Source organism: Diadema antillarum, unplaced genomic scaffold (assembly GCF_040938485.1).
Source record: "Diadema antillarum isolate AM-2024a unplaced genomic scaffold, OU_Dant_1.0 seq00000329_RagTag, whole genome shotgun sequence".
NCBI lineage: Eukaryota > Metazoa > Echinodermata > Echinoidea > Diadematoida > Diadematidae > Diadema > Diadema antillarum.
In genome coordinates, this window is record NW_027271346.1 from 1220140 (window position 1) to 1234040 (window position 13901).

General features: G+C 38.9%; 1 protein-coding gene across 1 annotated transcript in view; it reads left to right on the forward strand.

Moving 5' to 3' along the window:
* LOC139730717 (uncharacterized) overlaps positions 1–13901 on the forward strand; it is a 127786-nt gene that overhangs the window by 100863 nt on the left and 13022 nt on the right. The window contains exons 4-5 of the mRNA XM_071641583.1: positions 6519–7141; positions 11487–11642. Of these exons, the coding sequence (XP_071497684.1) occupies positions 6519–7141; positions 11487–11642 (779 nt within the window). The remainder of the gene's footprint in view (positions 1–6518; positions 7142–11486; positions 11643–13901) is intronic.

The following is a 13901-nucleotide window of genomic DNA, read 5'->3' on the forward strand; positions in this document are numbered from 1 at the left end:
TCGCAGCCTTGAGAAAATCTCAACTGGACCCTCGATCTCAAAAGATTTCTCATCAGTCAGTGGCAGGATACCAGTATGTTAGTTCGGGGTATATTGGATGGGAAGACGAAGAGAAATGGCTAATCAAAAAATAGCCGACGCAGTTGTGTAGCAAAGCAGGCAGGGTTCGGATCGCGCGCGCGTGACCCAAATCTGTGACTTAAAAATACCTGACTTCCGGAATCGCCGCATTTGCCCGTCACCTTTGCATCACCTCGTATTTTATCGCTCAGTAGAAACAGCTCGAGTGGTCGTAAAATACGAGGTGCTGCGTTGGACAAAATTCGTGGCGATGCCAGGGATGTGAGGTGCTCTCAGTAGAAACACGCTCAAAAACTTTTTAAAAAATGCTTGAGGTTAAGATACTTCCGAACACAATGTCACCTAAGCCTCAGTCACAACCCGCCATACTTTTTTTTTTTGCCCCATGAACATTTCAAAGGAGGTAAAGAAAAACTTATTAAAAGATGCTTGAGGTTAAGATACTTCCAAACACAATGTCATGTAAGCCTCGGTCACAACCCGCCGTACTTGCAAGTGTGTGCTGTCTACTTGCAGAAACGTTGGCAAAATTTGAGGATCCGTACATAGTAAGTACCGCCTCAGTACAGATTTTGGAGCATGCAGACACGCCATAGCACTTTTAGGACTTGAAGAACTTTCACTGCATTTAGGCTACAGACTCACAATAAGTTCGGGTTGACGTACTCCCTCCGTGGTCTTGCCACTCCCTCCCCACGTTTTTTCAGAAAAATGTGAATGCCGTGGTCTCCGCCAAAAACTTATGGACTATAAACACATACGTGGGTCGTGACTGAGGCTTAAGCTCTATGAATACACTGAAGTTTAGCAAATAACTTTCCAACTTAATGTTCTGCCTTTTTTTGTTCTTTTTTACAATTCCCCTACATTGTTCAGTGATTGTGTTATTCTAATCAAGTTAATTGTTGTAAATAGTGTGATTCTGTATAATTTTTCAATAAAACTTAAATAAGAAAAAAATGACTTTCCAAGGTATGTGCATAGACAGTGATGAATTAGAGCATTTACATGTATAATCACACCTGAAATCTTGTACTTCTTGTTTTCAGTGAGTGAGATGTTTATAGTCTTCACAATGTCTTATAAAAAGTGACCTGAGTCATGTTTCCTCATCAGTTTCCTTGTTCCTTGGGTTTCACTTCCATGTTGGTAGCTGTGTGATCAGTAGCATCTCTGTCACAAAGCCTTGTGGATGAATTCACTGAAGCAGTCAGAACCCATTACATTGATGTGAATCAACACTGATAGTTCTGTGACTAATGTAGTTTGTCACACTGCTGCCTTCTTTGATATTTACATATGAGTACAGAAACCAAAGTGCATTGGCCAGGCAGACATTGTACAACAGGGATAATTCACTCGCATCTCAGCTGGCAAAACTGCTCAGTATAAATGTCCTGTCTTTTATATGTATTTAAATCAAATTATTGGCGACCACCATGACATGAACTTTTTGTGTGCCACTATTGACACAGTAACTTATGATATTCTTACGAGTCTCCTGCTGTTATATTACCAGTACAAGAGTTTTCTACATGGTTGTAGAATGTTCGAGATGTACTGTACAGGCTTACATGGTCTGTATCTTTGCACACACACACACACACACACACAAACAAAACTAGGAAATTTCCAAATTTGTGTGCAAACTATATGATAAGTTGTGAAGTGATGACATTACTAACTGACTCGTTTGCATATCATTCACATTGACTATTCAAGAGGTTTTTTTGTGCAAAAATAGTGAAACTTTTCAATTTCATAAGTTCCCTAATTTTTATTAATTTTCAATCAAATTTTCACGGTTGTGCTAATTTATTTGACTCCTTATTATCAGACTAGCTTTAAACTGATCTAGAATTCCCCTGTGATACATATGCAGTCAGTAAGTCACTGAATGTGAGAATCTCTGATGCAAAGTATATAATGATCTTCAGTCTTCCATTCCAGATTTATTAAGAGAGCTTTCAATTTATGGAAAAATTTCCATGTAAACATGCTGTACTGTATGTACATGCATGGTTCTCCTATATGTTAGCCCAGTGAAAGTTGCATGTTTGACTGGCTATGGAGTTTCTGCCAAAGCTGAGATATGAAATTTCGTTAGCAGTAAACAGTTAGAGACTCATTGTCATAAGTGCACACTCACTATTAACACATAACACTTTAACAAACATGTTTAACCCGTATCCTACGGGAACCTGGTGGCCTGTGTATTAAGTCTATGGGGATTTCATAATTTGGTATAGAACTGTGATGACAAGTAAATTCTTTTCAGTGTGAAAGTCTTCCGTCTATAACTGTAATCAAGTGGATTCTCAAAGTTTCACACTCTGTTGATGTGTTTGCAAAGTCATTGACGGTGACCAAAGCGAAGGGATGGTTAGCTGACCATGCAGTACTGATTCCTCTTAAATGTCACAAGGTGAATTATGGAAGTAATTTCTTTTTGATATTGTTATTGAAGAGAGGTGGGACATTGTCTTTCTTTATTACCAAGGAGGTATGTTATAATATTCAGCCCAATTGCAACACATCATACAAGAGCTCTGAATATTTCCCCATCTATAACATTCTGTGCATGTTTTAAACTCTAACAAAATAGAAGCCATTGTAAAACTTTACTGAGAATATACCGTAGTGTTGTAGATTGGATGTATAAGTGCAGGATTGTTTTTCTGTCAAAGATTTCTTTGACTAAAGCAATGTAAAACAGAGAATTGGTATCAAATGATGAAAGCGTAGGTATGATGCACCATCCATATCAGCCTGTTACTGTTTGCTTTATGTACTTTCACTGATTTTCAAAGCTAATTCACCATCACATAGCATATTTTACTCAACCAGCATTACAGTAGCTGACTTGGCAGGCAACTTGGCAGCTAATTTGACGGAAGAAATCATTTCAAACTCTAACCACCAGGTGCCATGTTGCATTAGTAAATTAACGATCAGTAGGTAAGCAAAAATTCTGAAAGCTGGGAGGTACTAATGGATTGCAAGAATTCTCTTTTTGTCACATCTTTTGTGAGTGGATTAGCTTGTACTTTTGTGCTTAACCGCACTCCTTTGGTTTAGTTTTGTTCATCTTCACTATCAAAAATGGAATATTTCAGCCAAGCTTATACTTTACTTTTGCAGAAAGAATTCTTAAGCATGTGTGTACAGATAAGGTTAAGATGGATAGATGCTGCAGGATGAAATAGGACAATGCAAAAGTGACAGTGGACACTTGGAAAAAAAACCTTTTGTCCTCAAAACTTCTCTCATATCTTCCGTAATGATCCACTGAATCATGAATTAAGAATCGTGAAATAAGAACAAAGCTAGATGTAAATTATTGCGAAGTATTGTTCAATTAACAAGACAATACAGAGGCATCAAGGACAGCACATTGTCTGGGAAGGGTTGCCACGTGAACGGAGGGAAGTTGGGTAAAGACAGTTAGACGAGATCGATGAGGCGATCTGCACAGCAGATTGTGCGATCACTCTCACTTCCTCCGTCTCCTTGGAACTCTGTCTTACATTGATCTCAATCTGGGAGGAAATGGCAAGTTATGTCACCGCTCGCCATCACCGCATCTCCAGCTGTCAACGGACTTGTCATGGTTTGTGGTAATTAGCGTGAGGGCTCCCTCCATTGCTTCCCTCACTAGCGATACTTCCCAAATAGGTAGCCACAGACAATTTCTTGCTCATGCATCACTGCTGATTGATGCTTTCCTCACTCCATCAAATCTCCAGGTTCTGCCATTAAAAGCTGGAGTGGACTTGCAAAGAGAGTGGTTATTTTCCTGGGGCAATAAACTCTGTGATTTTTATCATCCAGTGCTCGTGGTTCTTCTTTCTCAAAATGTTCAAAATTTTTTCCTTTTATAATGACTATTCGAAGAGAATTTTATAGCTGAATCCCATGATATCTTACCAAGATTATGCATACTCATCGTTCTATCAAGACTCAGTGGTAATCCTTATTCATAGCATGCCAGTTCATGGATTCCACCCCCCAATTGGATGCTAGTATGTAACTGTCCTAAATCTGTCCCATATTGTCCCATAAGGCATACATTATTAAGTATCTGTTCTGGTGATTCAAAGTCCCTCTTCAGTGCTACCAGTATTGTGTCTAATAGCTGGTATGGTTCTATAATAAGGAGTTCTAATCCACTGTCATCCCACCATCCAAGTAGTTATTGCAAAGTGAAAATTAAGCCTTAATACTTTGATACTGCAATACATGAAGGTCATTATGCTTGTGCACATTTTGTATTATAAGCGACATTTCTACAACAAAACACAAATAGTTTGGTAATCTGCTCACAAATGCACAGCATCTATTGATGTGGATCAATTTCATTGCAGCTGAACTCAGTACCAGCTCACTGTCAATTTTAGATCACAGTAGAGTGATATCTCCTTTGCGATTATGTCATTATTTCACCTGCCATGATACAATATAGAAAGTAAAAAAAAAATGATGAAAGGTTAATGGAGAATGTAAAACAGGCTTTTCTGTCAAGGAACTCCTGCTTCTGTGCTTGACAGTTGACATTGATAATACTTGGCAGCAAGCGAATTTGCCATGGTGTGGACAAGAATTACTTTATTAGTACAAGGTAGTCTTCCTTTCCAACCTTCAGATTGTGTTTCTTCTTGAAAGTTCCTCTGCATGTGTCCTGTTAAACTTCTGTTCCTGTCAGGAAGTCCTCCTTAGCGTTCTTCTCTCCAAGCCACAGGCAGGTCACCACGCTGGTAGACACGATCACCTCACAGAGGCTAATCAAATTAGGAAGGCAGGTTGATTGTACCAGCCACTAAATTACATGAACATGAACCTGGCTCACGTTTTTAGCGAGGGAGTTTATCTGAGTTCATGTGGTGTGTTTGCACATGAATGGCAGCTAGAGATGTGTTAATTTATTCTTACTATTAACAAGATTCAAGGAAATGTAACTCTTAGCTTACCAAGCCACAAACTTTGATGTGAAGAAATCATCATGATTTTAGTTTTTGTTTCCTTCTTGTGTATAATGTATGAGACCTGGGGGTGTTTCATCAATTTAGTCAGCGCTGACAAAGTTGTCAGTCACTGACAATTTCAGCAAAATCCTTGGTTTTGATTGGCTGAGATGCTCTGGTCACTGACTGTTACCATGGTGATTGTCAGAGACTGACAACTTGTCAGCGCTGACTAACTTAATGAAACACCCCCAGATCCATATTGAGTGAAAATTAGCTTTTTTTATAATAAATGATAATTGATGAATAATCTTTTTAAGCACTTTTTCATGATGTTGCTCATATCTATAACTTTTGCAAACATGAATATGTTGCACTAACAAATGCAGTGAATTGATATCCTGATTTGGGACAAAGTCCAGTCAAATAGAAAGTTACCTAATGACAAACTTTAAGAGCAATTAAAATACAGCAAGGCTATTATTGTGGTTTTTTTTCAAGGCACAAAAGACAGTGGAATGTGAAGTACATTTTCCCCATCATGCTTAAACTAATGATGTATTACCACCTACACTGCAAACCCATTTCATTTTCTTTATGATGCTTATGCTGCTGTTGTGGCTAATATCATATTGCATTCAGATTTCTGAGAAAATGCCCTGCAAATTTTATGTCCCGTGTTATTTCCTGTTTAGGGAATGTAATCATCAGTATCAGATACATCCCTGAATGTTTCCTTGTGTCCCCCAGCAAAGTTCAGTCATAGCAGAGTGTATAAACATAATTCCCACATATTGATTATTTAGAGTCACCTTATTGTCATAATGATTAATTGCAAGCATTAACTCTTAATGTGCATGAATATAAAAGTTCTGCACCTCAAATGGCATATAGAAAGCAATGAGGAAGCATTGAAATGAGTGGGCCATACCTTGTATTTGACAGAAGAATGGGTGCTAGTCCCCTCTCAGCATTGCAGCACATAATTATCATATAAACTAGCTTAAAGGTAATATAGTGTAAGTCAGATGCTTTGTCCTTTGTGGCATGTGTCTGATTGGTTGACTGAAGGGTTATAATGTGTCAGTATTTAAATATTCAGTGTGTTTTGTCTATCTAAATGTTATGTGTGTGTCATCATTTTTGTATCATACATCCTTGTTGATCAGTCAGAGAGGAATGTACAGTGTATTTCCCTATCAGTGTGTTTCTTGACTTCAATTTATGTGAATAATGCCCTTGCAGTAAATTTCATGTCATATCTATCAGGGGATTATTTAGCATATAAAAATGCTTTTCTTTACAAACCTTTGTGATCACAATCAGGTTTGATGTGTCTTGTTGTGGTTGTGCACTCTTGTTTTGTTGCAAGTATGAAACAATAACATTTTGTTGATATAGAGTAATAAGAAGTAATTTCTGGACCATGTTGTGCAACTAAAGGAAATATCTTTCTGGTCTTTCTTATCATTTCAGAGGATCAAGATGTGGACCTTGATGCTCTCCTTGGGGACCTCTGTCAGATGGAGCTTGACCTTCAAAAGAAAATTGATGATTCCAATGCCAAAGGCCCCTCAAAGTCAGCTGCACCAGCACCAGCACCAGCACCAGCTCCAAGTACCAAGATACCAGATAACAGTGATTTGCCACCACCGCCACCACCAACAGAAGGTTTTGGTGGAGATGAAGAGCCGCTACCACCTCCTCCCCCCATGGACAATGACATGCCATTGCCTCCCCCTCCTGCAGACTTCCCTGCACCTCCACCCACCAGTGGAGAGGTTGAGGAAGGTACAACTCCAGTGTCACCCACACCAACACTGACACCCACTGCGGGTCCCCCAGAATCTCCCATGACACCCACAACACCAATAGCACAGACGGTGCAACACACATCACCAGATGCAGCACCAGTGGTGGGTGGGGTACATCACCACTCGCAGCCTCCAGCACCTTTGAATCTACAAGGTACCGCTAATGGAGTTGCTAATGGCTCTAGGGCTCCCTACGGACCAGCATTTACAATAACTGCAAGTTCCCCCTCTCCAAGTCAGAGCCCAATGTCTCCCTCCGGTTACAGCATGTTTGGTGTCCCGCCGGTGAGTGAAAGAGCAACATTTTTTATGCGATTGTCTCCATTGACAAAGGGGCACTGCACTGGTAGCAGCATTGGTTTGATAAATAGGCTTATGTCAATGATATTACACGTTTTTCATCAGAATCTTGCAGAACGTAATGCTACAGAAGTGCTACAGTGTATCCCTTGGAGTGTTGAAATAGTTTGACTCTTATATATCATATATTGTCAGTGCACATATTAAAAATAATCGAAAGCCTGATATATCTGTCACAGCCTCATAGTAACCCAGTTACTAATAAATATCATGCTTTTTCATTTTTTCTTTGTTTACAATGAAATGATTCATTACCAAAAACTTTGTGCACACTTTTCAGATTATATTTGTTCACAGTCACTGGAAGTGACATATGGCATTAGATAGGTTTTGTCTTAAAAACGTAGGAGGGAGATATAGAGTCATTAAACTGTGCAGATGAGCGGCTTGTGCGGAAAGGGTGCGTTGGTACTTTTTCTCATGTACTATTAAAAGACGAGTTTTTAATTTATATTTAAACTTCAAACAACCATTTCAAAGAGGCTATCGTCCGGATCTGATATTTAGTTTGTCCAATGTTCATTTGGTCCAATATCCATTTGGTCTAATATCCGTTTCTGTTTTACATTACAGGGCATGGATCATGTGGATAATTAGTGGCTTATCTATATATAGTCCAGCTGCTGGGGGTGCTGGCCTGGCACCATGGGGGAGGGGCGAGGGACCCTAAACTTTACCCTAATCTTATTTCATGTGTATGAACATCTGTTTTTTCCCTCAATGCAGGGTCAGAGGGTAGTCCATAGTCGTAGAAAAAGGCCACCCCAAAAAAAAAAAAAAATAAAATAAAAAAATAGCCCAGTTGGTCATATAGACGAAACGATGATTGGACCAAATGGTACCTGATTAGACCAGGAGGCTGGCTGTTATACCAAATGACAATAAGATCAATGGTTATTAGACTAAATGGGTGTAGACTAAATTATGATAGACAGAGGCTAGACCAACTGGGCAATGGACCAAAATTAATGATGTGTACACCAAATTTATATTGGACAAATTTGGTTTTATTTTAGACCATTTGATGATGAGACGAAATGGAATTAGACCAACTCATGATAGACCAAATCGGTATTTGATGATATAAATTGGTGTTGGACCAAAAATAGACCAAATGGCTATTATTAGACGAATTGACTGTAGACCAAATAGTAATTAAACCAAATAACAATTAGACCAAACAGTAATTAGACGAAATGATGACTAGACCAACTGGTTATTAGACCAACTGATATTAAACAGTCTATTAGACCAACTGGCTGTAGACCAAGTGGTAATAGAGTGTAAACCAATCCAGACGATAGCCTCTTTGAAATGGTTGTTTGAAAGTTAAATATAAAATCAAACTCGTCTTTTCATATTACATGAGAAAAAGTACCAACGCATCCTTTCCGCAAAAAGGGGGGGGGGGGGCTTTGTCAAAGGGTGGTGTTCCCATTAACGCGACGCGCCACCACCCAACCCACCCTTTCGGCGCAAGCCCAGAAGAGCTAATAGTTGTCACACCAAATGATGGTTACCAGGCACGGTCAAAATGCCAAATGCTGATTCGCATTTGCTAGTAATCACCAGGAGAAACAGAAAAAGAAAACATTGTAACCACAAGTCAAGATCAATATACCTTAGGTTAATATTTCAAGAAACAGAAAATATTCCATGCACAAGTAAGATAAATACCCTGTTGACACTATGTAGTAATTAATTATACTTTTAGAATAAGAGAAAGGATTCACTGATGGAAGGTCTACATGAAGTGAGGCTGAAGAAGCATCTAGAGGAATTCCTGCTTTCAAGTACGAATTAAAAAGTACTTGACATGTTTGTAAAGGTCAAGAAAGTAATAAACTCTCTGTGAGCCTTGAAGGCAGACTGTACGTTTTGTTGTTGTGGCTGACTGGTCATAATTTTAAACACTAAGATGTCAATTAGGCAAGGTTTTCTGGCCTTAGTAGCAGGATTGTAGCAGTGAGTATGGAGTAGGAAATTATCATGCCTGCTTAGCATATTTATGACTGTGACTCACTGCTGAAAGCTGATGGTAGCAGCATCAACACATTCCCCCTGTTTTATGGTGTAACATCATGGGCCAAGAAATTCCTGGTCATATGGTTTCTTAATGGAGAAAAAGTCCCATGTAGCAGGTATAGCGAGCGGATCTTCTATGCATATGATAATAAGTAATGAGCCGACTTACACAGCATCATGGATGGGAATAGGGAGAGAGAAGCTCACACATTTGCCTTATGTTTAAAGGGTAGCTATGCAAGTGAATTTTTGTACACAACTCTAAATAGAGAATGAAATAGCAAAATGTATTACTACGCTACTGCATATATGTCTATTTACATATTTTGTTCTTTATCACGTTATGAAATTCTAGCTATTCTATTGAGAATGTAGACAGATAAACTGTATTTAAATCAAGTGTAACATAACAGGCAATCTTTTGTAATGACAAGTTAGCTCTAAAACATTAATATCTGAGAAAAATTGGTTTCAGCAGCAGTTCATGATCAGTAATCTGCTCATATTGCAACACATTTAGCCTTGTCACTTCAGTAATAATATTAAACTTAGTTTTTTAATCCGAGTGTGCGACAAATATTGTGAAGTGCAATGTCCTTATCATTCCCTGCGTTAGAATAAGATTCAGAGGAAACTTACTTAATTATTTTTTTTATTTTTCATGAAGGTTTGACGTGCAGAATGCTGTGTCAGTACTTGTAAAGCACACAATATTACAAATGTTCATGTTGCAAACACAAAGTCTTTTGCATAATTAACTCCTCATCTCTTTAAAACTTTTTGATCATAAATCAATTGTGACAATATATTAAATGGAAACAGTCTTAAGTAGTTTATCAACAATGACAAAGGTTAAATCAAAGATAATCAAAATTCAGAAGGGAATACTATGAGAGTAAAGTTCAAGTCTTTTTCAAACAACCTCAATCTGTAGAAGAAATGTAGTGAAATATTTGATCATGTGGTCTGCTGTGATATTAAAATGAGTGCCTGGATTCACACTCATTCCCCTGTGACAAAGAAATGTTCACCAGTAAATGACAGAGAGAAATACATAACACATTGAGCATGTTTGACATGAACATTACTGGGAACCCTGTACAGTCACTGCTTCCAAATATTAATTTGGGGGCAGACCGTGTATATTTTGAAAATTTAGCCAGTAGGTAACATGTAATTACAAGAATGATTTATAAGTAAGTGACATATATCATACTTGGAGTGTGGTGTGTGCAACCATGGCAAGTTTATTGTGGTGTGATCATTCACAAAGAGATTCCAAACAGCATAGAAGCATCTGCTTACAGTGTCTGCTTGTGCATTGATGATGGCCTATGAAAGACATCTGGCCTGATGGATACAGAGCAGGGCTGCTCAGTCTCTCTGACTCTTCAGGATAAACTTTATACCTATCATGACCTAATAAGAGAATATAAATGTCTCCCTGATTAGGTATTATTTGCACCTACTGAGATGTATGTTACACGCAAGTATTTTCCTGATTGCTCTTTGTAGCCTTCTTGATTATAATACATGAATGCTTTCAGCCCTTATACAGTATGATCAAACTCTTGTGGTTCATGAAGAGAGAAAAAACATTGATGACTTTTATCAAATAGTGAAATATCATGTTTGCAGAGCACAGATCTGTCCGAAATACAGATGAATGTATACCACTGGCCAAGAACAATTGTACAAGTCAGTATTTGTAATTTATGAGCTTATTCCGACAAAAATGTATGATGCCAGATATTCTTATAATTCTGTTCAGGCAATAGATTACCACAGAAAAGCAAATTGTATGATGAGAGGTACTCAAACAGTGAAATCTACTGGTAGTTTTTATCCAGTATTACAAAATTAACTTTTTTTAACCCATTACTGAAACAGTCATATTTGTATACTTGACCTGGTTATTAAAAAACTTGAGATATGTGAAAGAGAACAACCTCATCCATTCTCTTCTCTTTACTGATCTTTTTCCTCCCCTGTCCTCATTCTCATCCATTTCTTCTTCTCATTCTTTTCTGTGCTCTTTTTTTTCTTGTCTGTCTGTCTTTGCTTTATCAATCTATCTATCTGCCTATCAATCTATCTTTCTATGCATCTACCTATCAATCTATCTTTTTATCCATCAATCAAGTTATCTATCTGTTTATCCATCTAAACATTAAATAATATAGCCATCATTATATCTATCACACACACATTAACATATATTTCCATCCTTAAATCTCACGTACAGGACCAGTTGACCCAGAGTGTAAGAGTAAAACTGAAGGACCTAGAGTCACAGCTCCAGCAAGATCCTAACCTGTCTGAGGAGGAGAAGGTAGCCAAGCTCAAGTCGGAGAAAATCAAGATTGCCCTGGAAAAGTTAAAGAAGGCTAGAGTTCAGAAGGTGAGAATATGCTACAGCGAGAACTACAGATGTTTTAAGGAGAAGTCCGGACGATTTTGAATAAATTTCATTCACCATAATCTACATAAATCAAGGACCACAATGACTAAGTTTCATTGAAAAATACCCTCCCAACTCGTCACAATCGATTTTTTAGTACCACTAATTTTGAATCGTAACTGTTCAATTTCTGTACGCCAGCGAGAAAGATCACGTGACGGCGTGACGTATTAGCCCCACATTGCCTTTTTGTTTGGAGCATCAGCTGGCTCGGGGAGCCCTGCTTGAGCAATGGCGATACGGGCCGAGCAAGCGGTAGCGTTCCGCGTGGTTCTGGCCACGCAGCGGATGCATGCGACCTGATCTATTGCTTCACTTCGAAAATGCTGATGTGTGAAGCATTTTGGTGTTCTAATAAACTGGGCGATGGCCAGAAGAAGAGTTTTTTGCCATTCTGAACCCAGAAAATGAGCGGGAAAGGTGTGCAAAATGGCTCTCCAATATATTAATTGACAAGTTTGTCGTCAAAACTTACAAATACTACTCGATGCAGCCTTGTCATACTCCCCATCATGATCGGTGGCGTAACTGCAACCAGCAGCCCCGTACGCAAAGCGTAATGGGGCTGCGCACTGTAGCATTGAGGATCATGATAAGGTTGTATCGCGGATGAATATCAAATTGAAATTGAAAAATTTCTTTAATTTGAAGGCTTACCAGTGAAGTTTAAGTATTGACAACAGGCTTCGGGCAACGTTTGGTTCTGCCGATAGTCCCTTTCTGTTCGAATTAATGACTTCATGTGACTCGGTTGAGAGGAACCTGGGAGATCTACACTGAATTGACGGCCAGCGCACGCATAACTGGAGATGCGTGCACAGAGATGTCTCTTTGTGTGTGCGCCTGTGCTGGCCGTCAATAATTCAGTGTAGCTCTCCAAGTCCCATTACGCTATGTGTATGGGGCTGCTGGTCGCAGTTACCGGCGGCGGCGGTACTATGATGAAGCTGGCGCTGGCGTTTCTTCCGCGGTTCAAGTTATACTGTCGTAATTTACCACCGTCAGACATACTCAACAGTCTCGGACATCAAGAGAGGCAATAATTCTGAAATTGACAGACTGATTTGAGATTTTTTACACTCAGAAGTAAAAAAAAAACTATCGCGGAGTGTGATAGCATCTGGCAGCAGCAGACGGTATGTAAATGTATGCCTGATCACTCTGATGACAACAATAGCCATTGAATTTGTGATGGGGTGGACACTAATAAGTATGGCAGTATTACAATACATATAATATTTCAATAAAATGAAAATGTTATAACATTGCAACTATTTTACATTAATCTTTGAGGGATTTTATATAGCTATATACCGAAGATCATTTGAATAAAGAAATACAGCATTTGGCAACAGCACTCCTAAAACAGTGTACGAACTCCTGCGGTAGCGCCAACTAGGCAGACCTCGGCAGGCATGCTGATACCGCGCCGCAGTCAGCAGTGCAATGAGGGATCGATGCGTAGCTGGGCTGCGCTCGCGGTGCTCTGCTGAGGAAAGTGAGTCTGTGACGTCACGCGCAATGCATACTGGGACAGATAGTATGAAGGGCTGCTCGCGACGGATTCGAACATGAACAATTACCTTATTTTTAAAAAAAAATCATAGTAAATGTATCTGATGGTCTTTTCTCGTCAGGAAAAGGGTAATAGGTTCATGAAATATTGTTCTGCACATGGGAAATGGCTTATAATCATCTGGACTTCCCCTTTAATCCACTGACTGCTGATTCTTCATATGATTGTATTTGTAAACTAATTAGGATAGTTACTGTGAGTGGTATTTAGACAAGAAAGGGTTAAATGTGTGGCTTGTAATGGCTTTTGGAATGTTTTTGCATATTTGTTTGATTTCACCACCAGATGGCTAATCCTGAGATGTGCAGAAACACAAGGAAGATTTCTTTCATGTGTCATTGGCTTGTCACTTTTCACAAGTTATCATTGTTTAGTTGCCTTGCAATGTAGTATTCCTCAAACAAAAGAAGAAAAAAATGATCAGACATCAGTTCTTGCCTTTGCCTGCAAAGGAGCTATGAGGTGCAGTAGGTAAGCACAGCCACATCACATCTATTTATGCCTGTACCAGTACAACTAGGCAAAGCTGTAGCAAATGACATGTATTTTCAATCAGAAAACAGTGTCTAAAACAGTCATCATCATTACAGGGATAATCTCTCAGTCACACCCTAGAACTGTAT